General features: G+C 34.6%; 1 protein-coding gene across 1 annotated transcript in view; it reads left to right on the top strand.

Moving 5' to 3' along the window:
* Positions 1-27,219, top strand: part of PCM1 (pericentriolar material 1) — a 34,772-nt gene extending 7,553 nt beyond the window's left edge. The window contains 34 exon segments of the mRNA XM_031553137.1: positions 82-191; positions 485-701; positions 1,929-2,127; positions 2,404-2,580; positions 3,277-3,434; positions 3,649-3,863; positions 5,441-5,592; positions 5,674-5,803; positions 6,469-6,600; positions 7,189-7,379; positions 7,874-8,071; positions 8,620-8,842; positions 8,953-9,098; positions 9,981-10,171; positions 11,118-11,295; positions 11,956-12,311; positions 12,795-12,953; positions 13,705-13,761; positions 14,932-15,104; positions 15,185-15,313; positions 15,800-15,920; positions 16,211-16,348; positions 16,591-16,724; positions 17,453-17,587; positions 17,752-17,937; positions 17,939-17,950; positions 19,582-19,641; positions 21,642-21,780; positions 22,342-22,490; positions 22,800-22,875; positions 23,567-23,820; positions 24,022-24,114; positions 24,231-24,354; positions 25,920-27,219. Coding sequence (XP_031408997.1) covers positions 82-191; positions 485-701; positions 1,929-2,127; positions 2,404-2,580; positions 3,277-3,434; positions 3,649-3,863; positions 5,441-5,592; positions 5,674-5,803; positions 6,469-6,600; positions 7,189-7,379; positions 7,874-8,071; positions 8,620-8,842; positions 8,953-9,098; positions 9,981-10,171; positions 11,118-11,295; positions 11,956-12,311; positions 12,795-12,953; positions 13,705-13,761; positions 14,932-15,104; positions 15,185-15,313; positions 15,800-15,920; positions 16,211-16,348; positions 16,591-16,724; positions 17,453-17,587; positions 17,752-17,937; positions 17,939-17,950; positions 19,582-19,641; positions 21,642-21,780; positions 22,342-22,490; positions 22,800-22,875; positions 23,567-23,820; positions 24,022-24,114; positions 24,231-24,354; positions 25,920-25,945 — 5,138 coding nt within the window. The 3' untranslated portion in view covers positions 25,946-27,219.
* The last annotated feature ends 103 nt before the right edge of the window (positions 27,220-27,322 follow it).

Below are 27,322 nucleotides of genomic sequence, written 5' to 3'. Positions count from 1 at the left end.
AAAGCGTTTTCATCACATGGTCTTTATTTTGTTTCTGTGAACAAGTATTTACATTTTTTCTCCTTTTTTCTGCATGCCCAGTTGTAACAGAGACAACAGGTAGTGTTTCTGGAGTAAGCCTTACATCGGAATTGAATGAAGAATTAATTGACTTAATTCAGCGCTTTCATAATCAACTTCATGATTCTCAGGTCAGTGTTTGTGTTGCGCACTGAAGTTCTACCATTGTCTGTTTTTCTTATTCTTTTGAACAGTTAAATATTTGTCTTCTTATTTTTATTCCTCTGCTGGTGGAGTAATTGGAGTTCCTCCAAACCTGCAAGCTCAGCATCTTTGTGTTCCTGAGGGTTATCTATTAGCTAAGTGATGAAGTTCTTTATTCTGCTGCTGAGCTCATTAAGTCTATAAGAGCCTTTTTGTTCATTAGAATTTATTTTGCTTTTTACCCGTGGTGCTTTGAATGAAATGAAGTTATTCTTTTTAGACTCAGTCTGTACCAGACAATAGAAGGCAAGCAGAAAGTCTTTCACTTACCAGAGAGATTTCACAAAGCCGAAACTCTTCAGTGTCAGAACACCGGTCAGATGAAAAGGCACAACTTTTCAACAAGATGCGAATGTTGCAGGGGAAAAAGCAAAAAATGGATAAACTGTTAGGAGAACTGCATACGCTTCGTGACCAACATCTAAATAATTCCTCCTGTAAGTTTATTTAAATGGAATTATCCATTTTCAAGAGTACAAGTTTAAAAACGCACAGCGTGTGTGTGCCTTGCAGTTGGCTAATGAATGATCACTATAGTAGGTGATAAAGCTGTGATGGGGTGGGCAGTATTACATAATTGGTTCTTAGTCAGTAAATATTTCATACTTGCTGGAGAGCTTGACAAGCAAAATAGATAGCACTTAGACATTGTAACATTATTGCTGTTGATTTGTGAGGTTGTGATAACTAAATTTTTTTTTTTCAAGGCTTATCAGTGACACTTCCTATAATACACTCCACAAATCAGAATGAGAACGTTCTGTATATTATCACAGTACTTCTGTATTTATGTATTGCGTGATTCTGTTGTTAATAACACCACCACATGGTGGGATCTGATTTTTTTTTTTTTTTTTTTTTTCCCCCTACTGTCCAAGGACTTTCTTATCCACTAGTCAAATGTACTTGAATGTCAGGTCACGCCAGAGGAAGTCACCTCTCTGAATGGACTGGATGTTTTGGCCTGTTCCTCAGTTGATTTTTCTATTCTTGAAGTCTCGCATGTGGGCCTACTGTTTGCTTTATGTTCCTGTTTCTAGACTTGCATTTGCCCTGGTGAAGCTTTGTTCTATGGCTGGAAATTGGGGAAAGGCCAATTATAGGGTAGTCTGATTAAGAAATGAATCTTCCCAGCTTGCTCCTGTAGAAGAGCAGACTGGTTTGATGCTTACGTTTCTAAAAGCCATTCTTCTCACTTGTACTTAACGTGCACCATCTGAGTGTATTTGGTTATGATTTTTATTTAACTGGATAAAGTAAGCATATCTCAAGGCTGTTCTGAAGCATGTGGCTGCAAGAGCTCACCAGTTAGGGAAAAAAAGTTATTAGAACTCTTCATCGTTTTAAATGTTTAAACGTTAAATTTCATCAAAAGCAATTGAACCATAAGTTAGTCTGTGGGGACATTGACAGCTTGAAAACTTCCACTTACGTTTGATGAAGCTAAAAAGAACCGGCGTAAGTATTGTTTATGGAAGCTGCCTATTTTGGTTGGCATTTGCCTGTCATGAAACTTAATGCAGAAGTTGTTTCTTGAAGTAAAGAAGGTGCTAACTGCTGTTTTGAATGCTGTTAATATTTTCTGTAATTACCTTTTAATGTAATTTGGTTAGGTAGGTTCCTTTTTGAATGCTGTTTTCAAAAGATATGTTTTTTCTCTGTAGTTTTTCCAGCTTCAAGCTCTCCTCAAAGGAGTGTTGACCAAAGAAGTACAACTTCAGCTGCTTCTGCTCCTGTCGGCGTAGTAACTGTTATCAATGGTGAATCAAACAGTCTGGCATCTGCTCCCTATCCTTCTGATTCCCTGGCTTCTCAGAATGAGAGTGAAGAGGATGACAATCTAAATCCAACAGAAAAGCTTCAGTAAAAAAATATTTATTTATTTGCCTTAGTGGTTTTTTAGCATTGAGTTTTAGGTGTGTTGTAGTAAATACTGTATTAAGAAACTGTTTTGTGTTTTAATTTACTTAGTAAATGGTCTGAGACAGTAAAAGGCTGCTTAGCTTCAAGCAGAAGTTTATTACAGCTAGAAAAATTACAGTAAATGTTAAGAACTATAAATGTACCTATCTGTTTTTTCAAATTTCATAGATTTGATTAATACTGCCCTGTGTTCTGTTTTCTTTTTTTTCCCCTCAGGAAGCTAAATGAAGTTCGTAAGAGACTGAATGAGTTACGTGAGCTAGTTCACTACTATGAGCAAACATCTGATATGATGACAGATGCTGTGAATGAAAACACTAAGGAAGAGGAAGAAACAGAAGACTCCGGAAGTGATTCTGAACATGGGGATCCACAGCCTGTTACAAATATTAGGTGGTTATATATTTTGTCATCCTCCGTTTTTGTAGCTAAGTTGTCATAGGTTTCCTAAAGCAATGCAAGATTTCAGTGAACTAGAAGTAATCAATTTTTCACATGAAATTTTTGGAAAAGTTATTCTAAGTGTTATTTTTATGTAGCTTACACAGGTTAGTAATAATCCTGTTCTATAGCAAATGCTGATCTGTAGATTCAAGTACTGAAATGTGTGTGAAATTCCACTGGAAGATGAACAGTCCCAAAGCTAGGAAGTTCAAGCAGAAGCAACCTGCAGTGTATAGAGACGTTCTGAGCTATAGTAATAGGATAGCTGTGTGCATCTCTGCAGAAATAAATACTAACCTGGTTATGAATCATACAAAGCTATTTATATAAATGTACACCTTGAAGTCCTCTTGTAGATTGATACTGTTGCAGTTTGAGTAGGGAAATAATTTGTAGCTGCTTCTGATTTTCATATATTTGTCTATTTTTTTAAGAAACATGTCTGTATGAGAGATGGATATTGAGCATTCTCTATGTCTGGACTAATTTTGCAAGTGAATTTTAGGAGGTTTTTTCTTTTTTTAATTACAAAGGATTGGGAAAATAAAGACATATTCATAAAAGTGAGTTAATAAAATGGCCGAAGTAGTATTCCATCAATACCAATTCTTAAGAAGTTAACATGAGTAATGCATTTCACCCTAGAAACCCTCAAGGAATCAGTAGTTGGAGTGAAATAAACAGCAACTCAAATGTACAGTGTGGAACTAATAACAGAGATGGAAGACATCTTAATACAGACTGTGAAATAAATAATCGATCTGCTGCTAATATAAGGACTCTAAAAATATCTTCTACTCTAGGTATGATCTAAAACCTTCTAATAATTTAGGTCTTAGTAGATACATGATTCTGATAGCCATGCAACATTTGGGAGAACTTTGTTCAAAGTGTTCGAGTCTTAAGAGTAGGCTAGTATTTTTCTGAAGTGTAGTACTTAAATAAAAGTAGGCATTTCAGTAATGTAATTGATACTGTTTTGTTTGTTTGTCCCCTCTTCCCTCTCCACATCTCCAGACTGTCATAATAGGGAGGATGACAAAGATACTGACCTACCACAGGGTGAAGATGATGAAGTGGAAGAAGATAGAGCTAGTGAAGATTCCATATCTAGTCACAGAAGCAGTGTGGGTGATGTTGCAGGAGATGCTGAGTTTGAGCAGAAGATTAATAGGCTTATGGCTGCAAAGCAGAAACTTCGACAGTTGCAAAACCTTGCTGCTATGGTGCAGGTATTCTATGACTATAAATCCATGCATGAAAATGTAACTCATTATTTCATGTACTGTGGAACTTTTAGTGGGGAAAAATTCTGCTAGTCTACTATATAGAATAGACTGGGAAAAAGGAGACAGTGGTTGATTTGTCTGAAGTTGAAGGTGACACCGAGTTCAAATCTGGAATTTTCTTGAGATGCTGATCTAAGACAAGAATGACTATAATACTTTATCTTGGCACTGGCTTTTATTAACAAAAAAAAAAGCCAACAAAAGCAAAACAAAACAGGAAGTCTAGTATTCTTTAAATTATTTTGATTTGTGATTTTAATGAATTCATTTTATAATAAATGTTTGTTTTAGTTTTGGAGTCCTAGGTTTTGCAGTGTTATATTGGATTTGATTAAAATCTTCAGGTGTATTTGAATTGTTGCAGTATGTTGGAGCTGAGATGTTTGGGGAACTTGTTGTTTATTAAGGATTTTGAGAGCCAGCTATAAATTTGACAGTGTTTTTAATTTGTTGGTTTTTTTTATATTCATTATTTTTGTTAAAAAGGGCTTTTCTTGAATCTAATGTCTCTGTGGAAAACTTGGATTTAAAGATTTAAATTTCATGTCTGCATACTGAGTGTATGTAAGTATGACAGACTGTAGAGGTTTTAGGTAAGAGCTGTAAAATCAATTTTAGTACTTATTTTTTTTTTTTAATAATAGTACCAGTATAGATGGTGTATAGCTATTTTGAGATTACATTGCTGTCAAAATTCCCAGCGTCTGGATTGGGCTTGTTTTTTATGATCACAACAAAGATTTTTAACTTTATAGTATTATAAATCAGAACTAAAGAGAATATAGTATCTTAAAAATAAAACACAGAAACATGCATTCAGTCTTCATATTTAAAAGGTTTGAACCTTTGTGCTTAGTAACAGTGTTGTAGATCTGGATGGCTATGTGATGATCTTTTCAGTGGGTTCTGTATTCAGAAAGATTGTGCTGAAAGAAGAATGCTGTGGCTACAAGAATTTTAAGATTTAATTGAGAACTTAAAATGAAAAAGCTGTGACAACAAAAAAGTGGAATAGGAAACCTTTCAGAAAATTGTTTCTAAAATATTTTTTAAAAATCACTTTTTAGAGTAGCTTCAGTTTTATTTTAAGCTAATAATACTTCATATAATTATTATTATTATAGTAATTAAGAGCCTTCACCTCAGTTGTCTTCTGTTCTTCTATTCTCCTTCCACATCTTTTTCTTGATTTGCTCATGTATTTCTATCTTCTCAGTCACTGGTGTAAAATACAATTCAAGTGGTTCAGGCTCCCAGAATGAGGCACATGTTATTTTGTGTTTATATCAATAGTTTCAACAGTTTGAGCTTTATAACTTTGAATTATCTTGTTAACATAATTTAAATTAGCTTTAAGTCGAGGTAACATGAAGATAATGACCTCTTACCTTTAGTTTGAATGGTAGGATGTTCAGACTGTTTAGTTTGGGGAAAAAAAAAATTGCTTTGCTAAAATGAACTTCTTATACTCAGTTCATCAGTTCGAAAATTGTCTGATTGCTTTCTTGTCTTCCTTTCAGGATGATGATCCAGAACCTCAAGTACTCACTGGAAATGCATCTAACATGGGTGACTTTTTGGGTGAGATGGAAGAGATAAAGCAACAACCAAACAATGTTCGAGTTAGTACGAATAAGTTGCAAAAAGATGTAGGGCTGAATGAAAAAGCAAGGTATGTTTTTGTCTGAGGACCATAGAATCTTTCTTTAGATGACTTCTTGCCAAGTAATATGTGGGTAACGTATCCTTGCAGAGAGAAGTTTTATGAAGCTAAACTTCAGCAGCAGCAGCGGGAACTTAAGCAGCTACAAGAAGAAAGAAGAAAACTGATGGAAATTCAAGAAAAAATTGAAGTGTTACAAAAAGCTTGTCCTGACCTTCAAGTAGGTAGACTTTCTTTGCTTTCTTAGGCTGTTGAAGAGTGAAACATCATTTTCACACCATTTTTCGCAAGTAAAAAAACTTGCGAAAAGTTTAAAAGACTTGTTACTAATTGTGTTCTACATTAAGAATATGGATTTCTCAAGCTAGAAAAGAGCTCTGGCTATCTAGTTCCATTGAAGTTCTTGCTCAATGATTGTTGTATCAAACTCTATTTTCACTGTTCTTTGTCCTCGAAAATTGCAGTGTTAGTCTCCAAAATGGAGGACCTTCTATATTATTTTTAGTTTGGAATTTGTCTGTCTACTGTATGTGCTAGTCACTGCATCTTCATTCTTATTAGTCATTCGCTGGTTCTGCTGCTGTCAAACAATACTGTGTTTCATAAACATGATCAACACTTTGCTGTATTCAAACTGAACTGCAATACTGTACTTTTTTCATACTCTTTAAAGATGATTTTCTCGAGCAGTAAATGATCAACATCGTGTATCTACAGCATTATACAGTAATACATTAGATTAAAAACTAACCTCTGAAGTAAGTGCTTAATGGATTTTAAAATCCAAGTTCTCACTGAATTACTAAATAATTCTGCTATCTGAAAAAGCCTGAATTGTAAATTTTAGAAAGTTAAGCTGCTCTGCCATTCTGCCTTTTCTTTCAGTCTGCTGGCCTGGGTAACAGTCCAGCAAATAGACAGACTTCACCAGCAGCCTCAACTCCAGCCATGAATGAGTGTAACACAGCTGGCAAGCTTTTACTTGATTTTGGTGAATCTGTACCAGTAGGCAATGAGGTATTTCATACTTGATATTCTGGTACTTTATGTGGAAAGGGGGAAAAAAAAAAAAGGAAAAAAGTTCTAGGAAACTTGGACACATTATTTTAAGTACTTTATGGAGAGAGTGTAGTATAGTAGCCATGATAATGAAGTGTACGTAATTGATTTATTTCATTTCTGGAAATAAGTAAATATTGATAGTGCTGTACTTTTCTTCATGCTCTTGGAATATTTTTTTTTTCTCTCTGATGTAAGTGTAAGAGGTCAATAATGTGCATTTACAGCATTATATAATAATATATTTGATAAAAATATTTTTTTGTTCCTTGACTAACCTTTGAAATGAGTTGTGATATTAGAAAGTGTTCTGTGAAACATGCGCTATTTGTCTTATTTTAAAAAAGTTACTGTCCTCATTTGTTTAATTATCTTTTTACATTTTAAAATGACTCCTAAGACGGCTCCTACTTGGGAGCATTTTTGTAGTGTGATTAATACCAGTACCTGGGCAAAAATGTCAGTATAGTATCAAATAGTGAAATTTTAAGGTTTTACTTTTTTTGTTTGTTTATATTCTGATGCGTTCCATTTTATTGGAAACAGTTATGGTCTGAGATGAGAAGACATGAAATTCTAAGAGAAGAATTGCGACGAAGAAGAAAACAGCTTGAAGCTTTAATGGCTGAACATCAGAGGAGGAGAGAACTGGCAGAAACAATATCTACTGTTGCTGCATCAGTTAAAAGTGAGGGGTCAGAAATTCAGCATACTCCCCAGCAGAGTAGGACAGAGAAGTAAGAACATGAGTCCCTCTTTGCTATCACTGGATGCTTCTGTTGTTTCGTGACGTTTTGGTCTTGAGTTACTTCTCATTTTTGTCTAAGAATTGTGGGGTGATGGTATAACAGCATTAGATAGGATTTCTTGACTTCTAAAGTCAAGTTGGTAACATCCCATTTCTGTAGGGTTGTTTTTTCCCCCAGTGTATTTCTTCTCCTCACTGAAGAAGAGAGAGGAATACATGGAAAATGTCAAATGCATAGAGTGTTATTTCCTCATCTTTACAACATTTGTAGAGAGAGTAATTTTCCAAAACAGCATGATATTTTACTCAATTGTTCTGATATCAGAAGAATACTAGTTTCATTTCTGTTAGATAAATGAATTTTGGTGCATCTTTATTAATTGGTGGACTTGTAATTGTCAAGAGTTTACCTTAATAGTTTGCTATAAACTTAAACAAACAAAACATCTTCTTTCCCAAACATGTCTCATTTTCAATGTTCAGTAGGACAATGGCTACCTGGGGAGGTTCTACCCAGTGTGCACTTGATGAAGAGGATGGAGATGAAGATGGTTATCTCTCTGATGGACTTGACCAGGCAGAAGAAGAGGAAGACGCGCCAAGTATAAATGACAGCTTTTCCATTTATCCCAATAACCAAATACCAGAAAGTGTGTATTATCTTAAAGGAAATAAGGATAGGTAAGTGGCATTACTTGTTAATTTAATGCTTGTGAGGGTTTTTTTGGAAGGGGTGGAAAGACCATTGCACTAAATACAAAGCACCCTACTAGATCAAAGTGAAATTTCTTTGTGTGCTAGTGAGATGTATGCAGTGGCATTTTCTTGTCTTAGCCTCTGTAGCTACAATGTGTATGACAAATTTTCATTATTCTGTGTTCCTGTGTTAAATATTGCCTGCTTTATATTACCTTGTTGTGTAGTGTTATAGCTCCTCATGTTGTGTTTCAGTCAGCAAAGCAGAAGATGACTTATGTGAATTTTTTGCTGTCTCTTCAAAATCAGTGATTCAGAAAATTATAATTAGTTTCCTCTGATTTTTATTAAGGAAAAACAATCGTAATCAGTGCTAATACATGAGACATTCTATTTGGAACCACCTTCTTACTTTATTATGTTGATTGTTCTACATACAACTGAAACATTGATTATTGAAGCATCCCTAACAGGAGGGTCTGAAATGTCAGCTTTTATTCTCATTCTTCCTTTCTGCTCCTTCCATGTCTTAGGTGGAAAAATTGCCGTCCTCTTTCAGCAGATGGGAATTATCGACCAATGTCTAAAACTAGGCAGCAGCAAAACATCAGTATGAAACGCCAGGAAAACTTTCGGTGGATATCTGAGCTTTCTTATGTGGAGGAAAAAGAACAATGGCAAGAACAAATCAATCAGTTGAAGAAACAACTTGAATTTAGTGTTAGCATTTGCCAGACTTTAATGCAAGATCAGCAGGTAGGCATGAAGAGCAGTTAACTCAGTCTTCTAACTCAGTGTTTTCCTACATTTTCTGAGCGCTAACTTCTAGTTTTGGTAATTTGATCTCATTTGTTTTCTTTCCACAGACCCTCTCTTGTTTTCTACAGACTTTGCTTGCAGGCCCATATAATATGATGCCCAATAATGTTGCATCTTCACAAGTACATCTTATTATGCATCAGTTAAACCAGTGTTATACTCAACTGTCTTGGCAGCAGAATAACGTCCAAAGGTTTGTATTAGGATTTAGCTGTATAATTTGAAATGCTTCAGTATATGCCTTTGGTTTTTGGCAGATGATCTGGATAGATTCTGGATTCTAACTGTCATGGAAAGATGCTGGAAAAGCTTTGTCCTTGCTTAGATTTTTCAGTCATGATTTGTACATAGTAATGCTCCATTTGAATGTACTTCTTACATCTTCTGAAAAAATAATCTTTTTGAAGTAAATAAATAAAAAACAGTAGGAGTTTCATTTCATGGTATGAAATTTAAAAATCTTCATCTCTGTTTTGTGCTTGATAAGTGATATGTAGTTACCAGCCCTTTTTGCATAATGTTTTAAAGTAATTTAGATGGCAGTTGCTGCAAATACTTTGCTTCTTCTGTTGTTTCCATTTAATTTTGTTTCCAAAGTGCTTGCTTCTTGCTGAGTGACTTTTTTTTTATCGTTCTCACAAGCATGTTTAATTTCTGTGAATGTGACCACAATGACAGATCTGTTGCTCAGGATTAAATAAGAGCTATTTTTTGACTGGTGAAATGAATTTCTTTACGTATGTAGTGAAAACATAGTTTGTGTGTGTAAATGGTGACATGGACAGATGAAATAAAATCTCGAATTACTGAGTATAGATTTACAGTTTTTTGCCAGGCCGAGCATCAAGGGCGCACTTAGTGGCTATACTTGTCTAGTACCAGAATTGCTGTTGAGTCAAGGAATTTCAATTTAAGAATTGTTCATGTTACTACATAATGTAGTTAAGCTCTATTGTGATTTTTTTCCATGGTGTTGTCTACTGCTACCATCCTTCTGGTTATTGTATTTCTATCAAGTTATTTTCTCTTGTGCTGTTTAAATTTTGAGACACTTTTTTTCCTCTTTGTTTTCAAGATTGAAACAAATGCTAAATGATCTAATGCACCAGCAAGAACAGCAGTGTCAAGAGAAGCCATCACGAAAAGAGAGAGGCAGTAGTGCACCACCACCTCCATCTCCTGTTTTCTGTCCATTCAGCTTTCCTCCACAGCCTGTGAACCTGTTTAATATACCGGGATTTACTAATATTTCTTCATTTGCTCCAGGTGAGTATTACTGCAAGTGTGAAAGATATGATTTTTTTTTAATTTCTATTCTCTCATTCAGTGTTAATTTAATGGAACTCTGTCTTGTCCTTCAGATTGAAATTGAAGTACTTGAAGTTACAGTATTTATATGAGAAGAAGTTTGGATCTCTTTTGGTTAGGACTTGGAGTGCTTCTTTTGAAATATGGCAGATAGCAATGTGTTACTAATTTTTGTTTGTATCAGAAATGTTGAGTAACTACTGATTTGGATACAGTGTTCCTAATCTCATTACCAAATCTTTTACTGTTTAACTTGAAATAAGGCAAATAATGCATTCTGTTGTGTCTTTAAAAAAAAAAAAAGTGATTCCAGAATTGTCTTAAATAGTAATATATTTTAGCCTTTTCAGAAAATCAGCATAATCTGAAAGCTACCAGCTATGTCTCTCAAATTTATTTTCTGTTTTAGAATATATTTTAAATTACACAGAATCTACACAGAAGAGTAATTATGTTCAATTTGTTACTTCTATGAAGATTCTAAAGTTAAAGTAAGCGTTATGTGTTCTTTGACCCTGTGAATACTTGCACTGTTGGAATTTTCCTGTGAACTTGGTCACTGAAGAGCTGGTAGTCTTCACACACAGAACTCTGGTTTTTTTGTTTTCTTTTTAGGAACTTAAAATTTTTACTTCACTTGTAGAAGTCAGTATTTTTGAAACGTCTTCATCGGTACGCTGGTGTGTTTGTAGTGGTATGTGTAGTTTCCAGTGATGTTTGAAACCTGCATTGAAGATAAATTCTCATAATTGCAACCTTTTCAGGGCGAGAGTAGTTTTTTCTTATTTCCCTACCACCTTTTTTTTGTTTCAGCATTACATGGTGCCACTCAGTATCTCAGACTTGACTTACAGTATGTGGATAAATGATGTAGTAACTTACGGCATTCTTGTTTATTTTGTAGGTATAAATTACAATCCAGTGTTTCCTTCTGGCTTTGGAGATTTTGCACACAGTGGTTTCCCACAAAGCAGTGAGCAGCAGCAACATCCTCTAGATCATAATACTTCTGGAAAAACTGAATATATGGCATTCCCCAAACCTTTTGAAAGCAGTTCCTCTAATGGAGCAGAAAACCAAAGGTATGTTTTGTCACAGTGCAACTCTTCTGTAATCTCTATTGTTACACCTTGTTTCAACCCCACAGGACTACGGTTCTTTTTGGGAACTTATGTTTAAAGTAAGTTAACTTACAAGATGAGCTTTAATTTTGAAGCTTCAAGATGGTTTTCTTTTTTTTTTTCCTCTTCATTTGTGTTCTGTTTTTCTGTGTATTAAGTCATATATTGTTTCAGGAATATTCCAACCTTAAATGTAGTGTTGCAGTATTCTGTGATACATTTTTGTCTGTGGAGGAAGGTTTCTGTTTTGAACTTGAGCAATCGAAATAACAAGAAGATACAAATAGCTTCAAAGTGATTTTATTTTTTTAATGCTACTGTAGATAGTAATGAATATTGTTTAAAGAGTGTTTTGTCTTATAATACTACTTGAGTGTAACTCAAGGTACATAACTATATTCAGGTTGCAGTCAGTCAGAAATGTGAATTTTTTCAGATGTCTTTATTTTTCCATTTGGAAGGAACTTGCTACATGTTTTTTAATGTTAGTGTTCAACTGATGACTGAGTAACTACAGTAACTTACACTACAGATGAAACTATTTGTTTGGTAATACATGCTGCTTCTGTCTGAGAAGGCAGGTTGTAATATGTTGTGTTATTTTTTTCCTTTTGATGGAAGGAGTCATAGGCAACCTGAAGATGAAGTGGAAAAAAGATCAGCTTGGCTTAATGATAGCCAGGAAGTGAAAAAAGATGATCAATCTCAACTGAAAGCAGGCTTTCCAGTTTCAGTACAGAGCATTGCTTCGGGTCATAAAAATCAGTCTGATACGAGCAGGAGAAGAAACTTTGATGAAGAGTCTTTGGAGAGTTTTAGTAGTATGCCTGATCCAGTTGACCCAACTACTGTGACAAAGACATTTAAATCTAGGAAAGCTTCAGCTCAGGCAAGCTTGGCATCAAAAGATAAAACACCCAAATCGAAGAATAAGAGGAAGAATTCTTCTCAACTAAAAGGCAGAATTAAGAATACTGGTAGGTTGCAAATAATCTTACATGCTGTGGCAAACTGAACATGGATTGCAGTCTCTGCATTCCAAAGAATTTACTATCCGTAAGTGGTATTTTTAGTGAGTTCTTGAAATACATGTTACTGAAATATGAATTCATTTTCGTGACACAAAACCATAAATTATTAGGAATCCTGATTTGAGTACTTAAGTGGGTACAGATGCAGTAAGAGATGAGGTGCCTTCCTCTTCATTAAATCTTCATGTTCTGACTGGATGACTTATTGAGGGAGGTATTTCAGTAAAATACAGAATCAGTTTAGAATGAGTGGGACACAGCTAGTACATAGTACTGCTGCAGTCATTGAGAATTTAGTGTTGCTGTATTACCTCAGCAAACAAAGGAAAATCTGAAAGATAATTGTTTTTTCATTTTGAAATTGCCCCTCAGTCTATGTATGAAAGTAAGAAAACACTTTGTAATTTCCCTTTCCACTTGCTCCCTAAGGTTATGACAGTGCGAGTGCTTCTAGTGTGTGTGAACCCTACAAAAGCACTAAAAGTAAACACTCTGAGGAGGTTGTTCATGCAAAGGTATTCAGCAAGAAGAATCGGGAACAACTGGAAAAAATAATTAAGTACAGTAGATCTACTGAAATGTCTTCAGGTATTCTTTTCTGAATTTCAGTAATTGTTGTGTAAACTTTGTGTAACTATAATTAGTTATGACTTTATTACTTAAAAGTAGTGTATTATGACAGGACAGCAATGATACACTTTAGCATATGTGGATTTTGCTTTTTAATTTCTAAGGTTACAGCAAATGTAAATGCATGTAATGTTTGGGTACTGACTGATGTGTGTTTTCTGTAGATTGGGCGCTTGATTAAAATATTTAGTAACAAGCTTTAACTTAAGACAGACAAAATCCTAGCTGATCAAAAGTATTTCTTATTTGTGGGCATTTCTATGAACAGCAGATGAAACTGTTTACAATTCTAATGACATCTGGTACTGCATGATTGTTTTCTTTGTGCTTAAAGAAGCTTGATCAGGTATCATTCAAATTAAATCATATCATGTAAACCCTTACATTTTTGCCATCTGCACTGCTTTTCTCGCATCCGTGTCATAAAAATACTCTTCTGTGTCCTTTTAGATTCTGCCAATACCTTGTTTGAATCATGCAGATATTTTAGTCATAGTAGCATGATGGACAGCTTTGTCAATGTAACTGTGTCCACACTGAGAGCTGTTTACTAGTGTTTACTTTACAAACTTTGCCAGTTAAGTTTTCACAATAAGCAGCGATGTGGTTTGGATGATTAAGCAGTCTTCCTCCTGCTGTTTTGTATAGACCCTGTCTTAATTTCTGCGCGTTTTTGTGTTTATCACTGTCTATCCCCACTTTCCTACAGCACATGCTAGGAGAATTCTGCAGCAGTCTAACAGAAATGCATGCATTGAAGCACCAGGTAATGCATTCATTGCTTAGCTTCAACAATGTCCTATTATTCTCCCCCGCTGCCTCCTGCCCCCCCTTAGCTTTGGTCCTGTTGCTCAGACTGTTTAGCAGATGTTCAAAACTAGCACAATTGCAACACCTTCTCTATAAATGAGGCAAGAGGGGCTACTTGTAATAAGCATGGAATGCAACAACACAAACTGCCTTGATAACATGGATGCATGTTTGCCGTCAGTCAAAATTATATGTGGAAAATACTTTTTGTCACAGACCCTAATTTAAGTAGGCATTTTTTTGTTTGGAAAGTCTGCTGTTACAATTTAGTAATGGGCAAGGGGAGCAATCTTTAGTGTTTTATTACACACTGGAAAAGCTTGCCTCTGGGGTTAAAGCTGGTATACTATTGGCAGATAATCAGATTTTACAGTAAAATTTTCTATACTGCTGATAATTTAATTAACTTGAATACTAGCAGATGTGCATCTGTTAAACTCTGAGTTTTCCAAATTTTAACTTTGTTTGTTTTTCCATTCAACATTTGCCAAAGTATGTTTGTATTAACAGAAGAGTTTTTTATTTATATATATATATATATACATATATATACATATATATATTTATATAATATATATATACACATATAAGGATGATACTTTTAATTCTTAAAGGAATTTGAGACTAACTGGGAATTAGAGCTTACTAGAACATTGTGTTCTTGCAAACTTGTAATGGTGCTTAGAGGTAAGAGGTTTTATGTAAATATCGGAAATGCATGGAAATACAAGATTTATGTGTGGGAGGTGTGGGAAGTTTGAGACCTTTGGATTTCTTATTTGACGTGCTTTAAAAGTCTGTGTTCAGCACTGAATACCTTTCAGAATTAAAAGCAGCATTGTGGCATGTGCAGTGTTCTATTCAATAAAGAATTCTTTCTTAAGGTACTGTTTGGAACTGTAAGAACAAAGCGTGATTGATACAAATGCTGTGTTTTGTACTTACAGGATTTGAGAATTATTTTGTTATGTTCGAGTCCTTATTGCCTTTAGGAGATGAGTAAGCTTTAAGAAAGTATCTGTGTAATGGAGATCTAATTCTCTTATATAACAAGCAGGTTTTTTTCAACTGGATTAGTGTCAAGAAATGATCTTTTGATGATTTTCTTTATTATTATTCCTTGTAGAAACTGGAAGTGATCTTTCTATGTTTGAAGCTTTGCGGGACACAATTTATTCTGAAGTCGCAACTCTTATTTCTCAAAATGAGTCTCGGCCCCACTTTCTTATTGAACTTTTCCATGAGCTACAGCTGTTAAACACAGATTACCTAAGACAGAGGGCCCTATATGCTTTACAGGTATGCACAAACTTCAGAGTCTTGTGTATATGTTGAAGAAATTGTTGATGTTCTTTTTACAGTACTGTTATTTTTTTCAGGATATAGTGACCAGGCATTTATCTGAGAACAACGAGAAGGGGAAATGTATAAAATCTCTAAATACTGCAACATGGATAGCATCAAACTCTGAACTCACTCCCAGTGAAAGTCTTGCTTCTACAGATGATGTAAGCTTTCATTTCAGAAGCTAGTTCACTGTCAGCTTTTCCTGTTTTCAATTTATGTACCAAAATATTCTTAGTGGTGACTGTAATTGTCTAAAATTCATAAAAGCCTTTTGCATGGTAGAATTCTTTACACTAAAAATGACTGATGTGTAAGGGAGGAACATAACATGGAGAACGATATGGACAGTATAAGTTGGAAACTGATTTTCAAAAATAGCCAATATCCTGTGAATACAGTCAGGGCAAGTACTGATTACAAGGTTCCCAATGAATTTATTATTACTAACAAGACCTCCACCTAGTTTCCTATTTGCTTATAGTTGAAGTATTTGAAAAAAAATATATCCTGTTTTCAGGATATAAGACAGCCTGGTGACAAGCCCTTAATATCACAGCATGTGGCTAAAAAAAGTTGCTGGCTCATTCTCACATCTGTGAGAGTATGGTGCATCCCTGCTTTGTTCTCAGCTGATGAATGTTTTTTAGGAAACGTTTGACAAGAACTTCCCAACAGAAGCATGTCACGACTGTGAACAAAATGATGCAGACAACGGGAGTACTATGTCTACATCTTCACATTTTGAACCCTTTGCCACTGATGACCTTGGTAAGAGTTGTGTGATTTACATCACAAGTATTATTCCTTCACCTGCTCTCCAGAAATGACTACATTTGTCTACTCGAACAGTGTACTTTCACGATCTAATATGAAACCAGGTTTTAATGCAGCACTTTGAGCAATTAGGCACTTGATGAAAGTGTGTGTAAAAGAACATAATAGCAACTGCAGTTTTGTAAATTTCAAAACCTACAGCTTTAAATTTTTATTGTTGTATTCTTGTCTATTCTTTGAAAACTTTTTATTTAGATTAAAAGATGTTTTTATTCTAAATATAGGCAACACAGTGATTCACTTAGATCAAGCTTTGGCTAGGATGAGGGAATATGAGCGTATGAAAATTGAAGCTGAAAGTACTCTTGGCTCTGAGGGCTGCTCTAGTAATTTTCAGGGTGCTACTGCTGCTAAATTAGAAGGTATGCAAATATATACATTTTACTTAGTTTTAGAGAATAATTATTCTAAATATCAAGAGTAATTTGATTGGATGAATTGTTTTCTTCTTCCTTTATATTGAAAACAAAGTTTTGCAGGTTCTTAATGTACTCAAGTAAATATAATTTGTTCTAAGGGGAAAATACATATTTTTGAAATTGATATTTCTTTAATAGTAATGTTAAATGACTTAGATGTGTACGCTTTTTTTTTTTTTAATGAGGCCCCAGCACGAGTGAATGTCTTTCTGTGCCACAATCAAGTGAAGCTTCTGCTGTCCCATGTCCTCGCATAGACACTCAGCAGCTTGACCGGCAGATTAAAGCAATTATGAAAGAGGTCATTCCTTTCCTGAAGGTAAGAACTATTTTCAGTAGTGTGTACTAGAAAAATAGGAAGAGAAGCTGCACACTTGCATAGAATACTGTTGTTTATATTGAATTAGTAGAAAATGTGATAGCCTTTCCATGTTTTAAGACAATAAAAGTAGCTTTCAAATGTTAATATTTTGTCTAGTGTGTTCTAAAGCAGGCATCTTTGCTTCCATTTTGTACCTGTGTGGATATATTTCAGTTTTTGAAAGGCAGGACCAAAATATTGGATTTATGTTTGAACAAGTTTATAAATAAATAAAAGTTGTTACTGTTAGGATATATGGTTACCGTCAAATATCTTTCAAATTTCCACTTCTGTATAAAATTGATAACACATCTTAGCAACAGCTGCCAATATATACTGAGTTGCAGACATTGCTGAGAAGGAAATAAGGATTAAATACTCCAGTGAAGGAACTGGTAAGGCTTCTCGATTACACAGGGCTGGTGGACTTTTATCTCATGAACAGAGATTTTTGTCTGTAGCTAACTCAATTGAATAGAAATATTTGAAAATGTATTTCTGAAATACTTGCTCAGAAGAACTGAGATAATTTTAACTCAGCCTGTTGCATATGATGTGACTTGAGATACTTTTGAAAAACAGCTAAGTTGTTGATTTTCATCTTTTTGGTGTTTAAAAAATCTTGGTATTTGAGATGATTAACTTCTTGAAGTGTTAACAAAGCTCATTCTGTAATACTTTTTTAGGAACACATGAATGAAGTATGTTCTTCTCAATTACTGACATCAGTAAGACGTATGGTCTTGACTCTTACACAACAGAATGATGAAAGTAAAGAATTTGTCAAGTTCTTTCATAAGCAACTTGGCAGTATTCTTCAGGTTAGTAGTTTTTAGTTGGCATTTATGGTACCAAATTGTTTGAACAAGATTACAAACCACTATGTACTTAACTGATTTTGAGAGTTACTAACAGTATGACAATTAGTTAGTGTTTGAAGTGTGAAAGCTTGTTTCAGAAACTGAAGATTTATTTCTTTTCACAGGATTCCCTGGCAAAATTTGCTGGTAGAAAATTAAAAGATTGTGGGGAAGATCTTCTTGTGGAGATTTCTGAAGTATTATTTAATGAATTAGCCTTTTTTAAACTCATGCAAGACTTGGACAATAACAGTATTTCTGTAAAGCAGAGATGTAAACGCAAAATAGAAACTACTGAAGAGATACAGTCTTTATGCTAAAGAGGTTTGTCTTCTTTCCTTTTTTTTTTTTTTTAGCTTGGCTTTTCTAAGTTTCTTAAATGTCTGTTTCCCAAATGTTATATATGAGGAGTGGTGGTTGTTTGCTTGAACAAACCACTTCTGTGTAGTCATAGTATTGATTGTATAGAAACATGAACTGTTTTCCTCTTTAAGGGAGATTTCCTGTATTACAGGTTACTGTCTACCACTTAAGTTTAACTGTGTAGACTTTGATTCAAGGAAAATGGTATACGTGCGCATCAAGCCAAGTCACCAAGTAGTCAAATTAAGTATTTTAGCATATGAATGTACCAATTCATCATTTCTCCATCTCTTCTTACAGTTTCCTTGGAGTAGTTTAATCAGCAAGCATCTTTTCATAACATCTGTTCTAGATAAGTAGTCATGAAACAGCTGACTTGTTGGCATACGTAGGAACTATGACTTTCTAGAATTACTGTAAAATATGTCTTCAGAAACACATGAGAAGATGCAGAATATGAGTGCATATTCTGCACTAACAATGCTGTTTTTGGTTGTTTTTCCCCACTTCAATATTGTAAAGATGTGTTGGCATTTCTTAATTGCAGTATTGCAGTTTTTAGGAACTCATTTTTAGTTATGTGAACTGTTTACAAAGGAAGCACTAAAACATCATGTTCATGTAGCTCTTAATTAAATCAATATCTTGGTGTTTTTTATTGTGTAATATAGTTAGGACTTAAGTGTCCTTTCAGCCTTCTTTTAGAAATGCAAATAAAAATTCCTTAAGTCAACAGTAGATAATGTGAATCTGTCGTGAACTATGAAGTCCAAGTAGTTTAGAGCATAACATCAGCTAAAGTTAAGTATACTTCAACTTAGACATACTAGTACTGTACTACTGGGAGATTGGCTTCTGTAAGGAAGTCTATAAGAGATGCTCTGAATCGAGAGGGATTTGAGTATGATTTCCTATGTTAGGTGAATTGTTTCTTTGTTACATGAAAGATTGGTGTACCCCATGCCATAAGAATGCACGGAGGCAACTTAGATCTGGCATTTCTTTTATTCTCCTGAATTGGGATTGTGGTCAGTGCTTGTGTTGCTGCTGAAGTGTAAGTTCAGATTCAGTGCAGTCAGAAGTGAGCCAGAACTGGCAATCCTGGCTGTTCTGTACAGATCTATGTAAATACCTCTGTACAGTTTTTCAGAGTTTTCAAATCCAGGATCCTGACTGAGGCACATCTGGTTTTGCTCTTTTTTGTGGCTGTCGTGAGTCCTGCATAGTAACTGGTTTTAGATTCAATGCTTAAAAATATAGGTGGCTGTCTTGATCAGAGCTGGCATATTTAATTCCATAGCTTAATTATGATTTAACCACAGACTGGAGAAACAGCCTGTGTAAGCATTCTTTTTTTTATTTTTTGTTTTTTAAAAAGGCCAGGCATGCTTATAATGTTTTGTGACTCTTAAATTGTGAAAATGTCTGTGTAAACATCTCATAATATAGAATTCCTTGTTGCTTTCCACTGTTTAGACATAGCAGTTTTTGGTAAGACTGGCATTTCTGGCCTTCCAGGAAGCCTTAGTTTGGTTCAGTATTTTTCTAAGTTACTTCAGTCTAGAACTGAAGACAGTTTGTATTTCTTCTAGGCAAAAAAAGGTCTCCAGGTGGATGTTTGTTCATCTACTGAAGATATCGATGAGGACAAAGTATGTTTATGCTTCTCAACTGTATTTTATTCCTCAGATAATTTCACAGTTCACTTAGTGTTTTCTATCATACAAATCCAGTAGCTATAAGCAATCAATTTCTCTTAGTGTTTGTGAATTTATAAAACATCTTGGTTTTTATCTTGTTTATGATATTTTCAGTGGTTTACTTCATTGAAGTAAATGAACTTCCTTTTTTTTAATTGAGTTGCCAGTATGGAAAATGACTACAAAAAAAAAATCTGCCTTCACCACGTTACTCCTGTGTGCCTTAGTAAGCATAACTTGTACACTGTCTCCTTAGTTATTGTGTAAAGACTGATGCATCTCTTATAAAATATTACCTTTTTATCTTTCAACACGTGCATTGAGATCAATAAAGACAGATAAGCATCTTTAATATGCTAATTGGTGAGCTTTTGTGTAGAATGAGTTTCACTTTAAAAGTGATAGTTTGAAAGTCTAAAAAGAACAAAGTTAATATTGAATGCTATGCAACTGGAGTGATTTGTGTTACTTTCTTATTAGCTTTAGGCTAGGAGCTTGCTTTATTAGTATTCTTTTTTCTATATTATAAAACAGCTATGAAAGTTTTCTTTTTTCCTTTTTAATAGGATTTGATCTGAGGCTGTTCCCCCTATTCTCAACTCAAAGCATTGAGAATTTAGTTATTCCTTTATTCTTTAAGTAGCAAGGACAGTGAGCAGAGATAGTTCTTAACTATTTGTAGCAACAAGCATTTTCTTTTTTTAATCTTGCAAGTAATTTTTTCACCTCAAGGAGGAAGGAGTTGTTCTGCCTTATGGCACAGAGTGGTTGAGGTACTGAGTGGCCTGTATGTTCTCCAGGTTAATAAACGTAAGGAGCTAAAATATTTCCTTTTCGCTTTGTTTAAAGATCACTTAAAGTCATTGTGAATGGGAGAGAGATTTCAAATTTGTATCCAACTAAGGATAAGATATAACTGATGTATGAAGTAGTGTTGAAAGCTTTCCTGTATGGGCACAGAATCATAGAAACACCCAAGACTGGAAAAAACCTCCAACGTTATCCAGTCTAACCGTCCACCTATCACCAATATTTTCTACTAAACCATGTCCCTCAGTACAACATCTAAGCATTTCTTGAACACCTCTGGAGTTGGTGACTCCACCACCTCCCTGGGCAGCCTGTTCTGGTGCCTGACCACTCTTTCAGAGAAGTTTTTTCCTAATGTCCAATCTGAATCTCTCCTGTCACAACTTGAGGCCATTCCCTCTGGTCCTATCGCTATTTACAGGGAGAAGAGGCTGACCCCCACCTCACCACAGCCTCGCTTCAGGTAATTGTAGAGAGCAATAAGGTCTCCTCTTAAGCCTCCTCCTCTCCAGATTGAATATAGGTGCATATATAGACTTGTATGGGCATAGGGTGAGTGCTTTCTTCTAGAGCTTAGAGCTTCTGTGATACTACTTTGTAAGTAAAATTGGAAATTTGTGTATCATTGTTTTTGCTTGCTTCTGTGTAAAAGATTCCTGTAAGATTTGGAGCAAAACTCCAAGCTTTACTTGGGACTTGTACAGAATTTTCTCACTCAAGATATTTAAAAAATCATTCAGCAGAGGAACTGCTGAGTAGCTGTCAAATAAATGACAACGAGTATTTAGGAATATTCCTAATGTATACTAGAGACACTTTAGTAGTGGAGGAAAATCAGTAGAAGGTAACAATGACAGTGTTTCTTTCTTCCTCCTTTTAATGACTGAAAGAAAAATGTTTAATTCAGTTGCATCCCTTCTGGTGTGTCTGAAGTGTGTGGTCTGTCATAGTATGATCTGATGCCTTTTCTGAAGTAGCTTTGCGATACTTGTGTCATGGCTATCTGTCCTTAAACATTAGCTTTTAGTCGGTAGATTTTTTTATTTTTGAGGGGAAAAAGAGATTGCTCTTTAGGGCAGGAACCATAACTTAATCTTTAGATAAACAAACATGAAATTGCACAGTATTCCTTGTTTTCGTAGGACAAGGATGAGACTGAAATCGTCAAACCAGTACAGGGCTTAGAAACGTATGATGGTAATGAAGTTCCTGAAAGTATCAAGTCTGATGCTTCTGACCAAGAGGAAGATGAAGAAAGTGAGAGTGGCCCAGTGGCAATAAGTAAGTGTTTTCTATGGCTCATTATCCAGTGCTTTCACCACAGCTTTAAACAACTAATTTTACAACAGAATTTTTGTTAAGCGCTTCTTAGTAACAGCTTCTTTCACAAATTTTCTAGACAGATCTCTTCCAGTAGAAATTCTCCAGTACTGTATTTACTAATACCTTGTTAAGAGTTAGATGCTTCAACTAGAGGAGCTTTTGCTCTTTGTAATTAGTAGAGCTGAGGACAACAGCTCATGGTTTGGTTTCCCTTATATTTCCATTCTTCACAAATAATTTGTTTAATAGGTAACACACTAACACAGTAGTGAGTGATTTTTTTGGCATCTTGGCTTATGCAGATCATTTGGATCTTTAAAGTATATAATCACTATAATAATATCAAAGAATACTTTGAAGTAAGTACTAATCAGTGTAGTAAATCTCAAAATGGATTTGGATTTGCAGCCATCTTACTCTGTCAGATGTATCAGTGAGAGTTCTTATTGAGAAAATTGAATGAGTTAGATCAGTACGTAATTACAGTATGAGGATGGTTTTATATTTATTTACCTTTAGGTTTATCAAAAGCAGAAACCCAAGCTCTCACTAATTATGGCAGTGGAGAAGATGAGAATGAAGATGAAGAAATAGAATTTGAGGAAGGACCTGTTGATGTGCAGACATCATTACAAGCAAGCAATGAAACAGCAACTGAAAATGAACAGGTATCACCAGGGTTGTAAACACAGAAGAAACCTAAGCTATTGCATAACTTTTCAGAAAAATATCTTCATATAAATCTTTTTTCTTGTTGTACTGTTTTCATATTTGTGTTTCATATGGATGTATTTCATATGTAAATACTCATAGCGTATATTTGCATGTGAATACTGTGAAATATGTGCACGTATTTAATACTAGTTAAGAAAAAAACATGGAACTGGTGTTTCTAGCAAAGAAGAGTGCATTAGACAATAAACTATGATAATTGATCAGGAGAATTTGTTCTAAATCATTTTCACCTTCTCCAATAGACTTCAAGCCAGGAACTGAGTAAGACAAAAGGCAGTGATATTTTATCATCTGAAGAACAGTCTGTTAATGTTAAAGGTAAGACCAGTGTGAAGCTAATTGAGAGATTAACACTTCCATATGAATTTGCATACTTTGAGAGTTGTCTCAGACAGTGTCTGATATATGGTACTAAGAGGAAGATGATGAAACTTGCATGAATTTACTAGGCTGGGTTGTTTTTTTATGGAACGATGTCATTTAAGTAGATACGTCTGTGTTGATATAGACACAGTAAATCTTCTGAAGAGGAAGCCTGAAGTAATCATAAGTACATAAGTGCGTTACATTTGATGTTTGACACTAGCATGAATTCCAGATAACTGTTGCAGCCACTGACACACAATTGTAGTTGAGTAATTTGTCTGTTACAGTATTTTGATGTTTGGATTTTTCTGGTGCTGTTTTTTCCCTCATTCTACCATTTACTAGCAGTTGAAATAATTTTATAGTTTATAAAGTATAATGAGATGTAGCTGATTAAGAACTAAAAAATTATTTTCTGTCAAGACCATTGCCACCAGGTTGTATGGATGTTGCTTCTAACTGTTGTTACTGCTTCCTTCCCCTCTGTCTTGCTGTTGAAAATACTAGTATAGTTCACCTTCATGCTCATTTGTAGCTATAAATCATGATTTAAAAAAAAATGTGATCTTGCATGCTCAGAATATTTTAGTGTCTCTAAACATTAAAAATAAAACTTTAAATTTAAACTTAATTGTGGCTTTAGGTGAACAAGATGCAGCTACAGTTTTACCTCATTACCTCAATGTGGTGGAGAACACACCACCTTTAGCAGTGAATACCCCAGAATCATTTATTACAGCCAGTAAGAAAGCGGAAGAATCAAGCTCATCTTTACCAGAAAATGAAACACAAATGCTAGATGCAGCATGTGTAGTAAACAAGTCCTCTGCTGGAAGTTCCGAAAGCTCCATGGCTGGCAGTCCTGACACAGAGTCACCTGTGTTAGTGAATGAATATGTGAGTATATTTCAGTTGACGTGTATCTAAAAGAACTTTTTTTTTTCATATTTCAGTATTATTTGTAGTTTTCAGTCTGTACATTTTTGATCTACAAATTTAATGTGTGTGTTTCTGTTTGCACTGCTTAAAGTGTTTAAAAATCTTTATTTTGAGTAAAAATAAAACAGTGGCACTAAATGTCACTATTTTTATTAACAGGAAGCTGGTTCTGGAAATATAAGTCAAAAATCTGATGAGGATGACTTTGTGAAAGTTGAAGACTTGCCCCTTAAACTTGCAGTTTATTCAGAGGTATTTTGCTGAGTTTTGTTGGGTTATGATTTAGAAGTGTGTGCCCTAAATATCTTTCTTATCAGGAAGCAAAAAGAATTAGGCAGAACTGAGTTTTGTTTTATCTGTTATAAAAGGCAGATTTAGTGAAGAAAATAGCAGCAGAGGCCCAAACCAACAGCTTGTCTGATGAATTATTGGATGGAGGTGGGCAGCAAGATCGAGAATTAGTTGGAGATGCCCAGACTCTGAAGGAGCCAGGTAAGGATTACTTTCTAAATCATCTCCACGTGTTGGAAAAACATTCTGAACACCCTTAGAGTTTACATATCTTGTTATCACTGACTAAAGATAGAAATAACTGTGGGACTGATAGAGTACTTTTTTTTTATCATTACACATTAGAAAACAATTTTATTGGTATGAACAGATTTTGCTTCGTTGTCCCTTATATTCATTCCTGTTAGATTCTTTGACTAAACATCATAAAAGTTAACATTTCAGTTACACTATGCAATTTAAATGTTTTAAAACTTATAAATCAACATTTATATTTCTTGTTATAAGTTTGGTTTTAATATTTTACATTTTAATTGCTAGTTTCTAATTCAGTAATTCTCAATATAACTTGCTGGCAGATTGTTCAGTGTTTTTTGTAATACAGAAGTTCTACTGAGTTTACAGAATAGCAGAATCTCTCTTTGGGTAAAATGAAATTATTTCTGTTATAAGGAATACTGCAAGTTAGAAAAACTCTTAATGTGTATGATGACAATAAATATTTTCGTTGTCATTTTCATGAAACTACTTCTGCAGCTACAAAAACTTTATAGTAATATAAGTCAATCTATTTATAGTTTAATATGAGGCTGATGTTATGAAATGTTATGGTGTTGTTCCAATTATCAGAGGTGAGATGATTCGTGATTAATGGATACCTGATGTAAGTCTCAGAAAAAGAGTCAAATATTTGCCTAGCCAATTTATTGTTATAAAAGTTTTGGTTATGTAGAGCTGGGGATAGGAAGTGGGGTGAAGAAAACAATAATAAAAAGATTAGAAAATAAAAGCGTTTGTTACAGGAATGCAGAGATAGTTACTACCACAGTGTCACAGTGTTCCATGAGTTCGGTCAGCAGCAGTAGAGGGTTGGGGCACAGATTCTCTCTCTTTGTTGATTGCAGGCTGAAGGGAAACACAAAAAGGGAAAAGCATGCACATATTTTTGTGGAGTGTGTGTCTATATATACATATACACTGTCCAGCTCTTCTTGGGTTGCGTGTAGTGATGGCACATCTCATACAGGTGTAACATCCAGTGCAGGCTTATCCATGTCAGAGAAGCCAAGGCCTCCAAGCTAATCCCAATTCCTCAAACAACATAAGATGACGAAAGCATTTCTCCACTGCAGTTGTATTGACAGCATGGTATCTTCCAAAATAGAGCGAAGATGCATCTTCCATTTCATACACTGCCTATCACCATTTTGCTTGTCATGATTGTGCTAGCAGAAGTCCATCATTTCAATCTGGTGAATATGAATGCGGAAGCCTGATGTAGTTACAGTCTGGATAAAAATGCTGTGCAACAGGAAATCTGTAGCTAGCAACTAAGACAGTGTTTATCTGTGTGAGTGGGATATATCTGTAGCTTTTCTTTAAGTAGGCCATGATTTAAAGTACTTCTGAAGAAGAGGCGAGGATCAAACATTTCTTGTAAGTATCCATTATTGATCATATTCCTTATTGAGTTGAAGTGTGGTTAGGGTTCTGTCTGTTGCTTTGTTAGCTTCTAGACAATAATGAGTATATTCTTTATTTTACAGAAACTTTTGGAGCTCAAAGTGCATGAGAATAATCTGAAGATACCTGCATATGTGAACTCTATACAAATGCATATGGAAAATCAGCACTAATTTCACAAATTCTGAAAGTGTATAAAAATGTAAAATAGTTTTTGACACGCTGCCTCTTAGAATAGGTAGGCTAACTTCTGCCTGTGGCAGTTTGAACAGCTGGAACTGAATCTTCTTTTATTCAGTTTTGCTGCACTGTTCTTTTTCTGTCTTAATCTTTTTTATTGTGACTTGTTTAGTAATTTTAAAAATTTGTTCAAAATTGTAGTTTTAAATAAAGTTTGGACTTGTCTGTAAATTTGTCTTCTGGAAAAATTTCCTCAGGCTTATAAAATGATATGAGGAGTTTGTTGGAAGCTAACTGACCTAAGTGTTGGTGTGTTTATAGTTTGCTGGTCCTGTTCAGAGAAACGCTGTTAGTTTTCCTGGGAGAAGAAACTCTTGTCTCACAGTTTCTCAGTCTTCTGCAAGCATGACTTGTAGATAGTCTGTATTTCCTCCTTGCCTTATAGCCTAAGTATAGCTGGTCTGTAAAGATTACTCTAGTTCATGGCCTGTGGAATTAATGTGTGTCAGCACATTTGTCTGAGGTGAAGTAGATACCCTGTTTTGTTGTTAATTGCAGAAAACATCTTTTTTTTTTATTATTTTATTATTTCCAGTTCTTTATTATTTCTCTTTCAATATGAAACAGGATAAACTTGGCTGAAAATTTTAATATCCTTTCACATGTGACACTTAAAATTGCTGTAAGTGAATACCTGTAGAATTTTTTCTTTAAGTATTTAACTTTGTGAATGGCTTTGGATGTAAAAAGGAAGATGTATAGAAAATTACTATTAAAGTTACAGTGTATTTTAAAAAATTAATAAATAACAGAAAAAAGTTTAAGTTGGCATCTAATAAAGTCATGGCAAAGGCAGAATTAGGGTTATAGAAAAGTAGATTGAAAACTAAATCAGAATAAAAATTTTATTTGCTCTTTCATTTTCCTACTTATATCAGAATTCCCAGTAACAGGAAGTCATAAAGTTGAGCTAGAAATAGTTTATCTAGTGCAATGTAGTGATCCAGTTCGCCATTTGTTAGGACAAGACTGTTTTCAAGACAGTCAAGACAGTAATGATTTCCTTAAGTTCAGAATTTGCTTCCTTTTTGGTTAGTATTACAATATGGCTATATGGTAGGGAAGACATTTTACTAGTAGTGAAGGTTCAATATACCCGAAGTAGCATGAAGTTTGAATAAAATGAGTGTGATTCTACTGTGATTTCCCTTTTTCTTATTTTTTGATTTTGAGCCTCACCTTTTATGAATGGATTTTGAAATGGCAGATCAGAGATAAGAGGTGATTGTAAAAGCAAAATTGTACA

The sequence above is a fragment of the Meleagris gallopavo genome, chromosome 4, assembly GCF_000146605.3.
Source record: "Meleagris gallopavo isolate NT-WF06-2002-E0010 breed Aviagen turkey brand Nicholas breeding stock chromosome 4, Turkey_5.1, whole genome shotgun sequence".
In the NCBI taxonomy this organism is placed as follows: Eukaryota; Metazoa; Chordata; class Aves; order Galliformes; family Phasianidae; genus Meleagris; species Meleagris gallopavo.
Note: the sequence above shows the minus strand (reverse complement) of the source record. Positions and strands in the feature narration are given on the sequence as shown.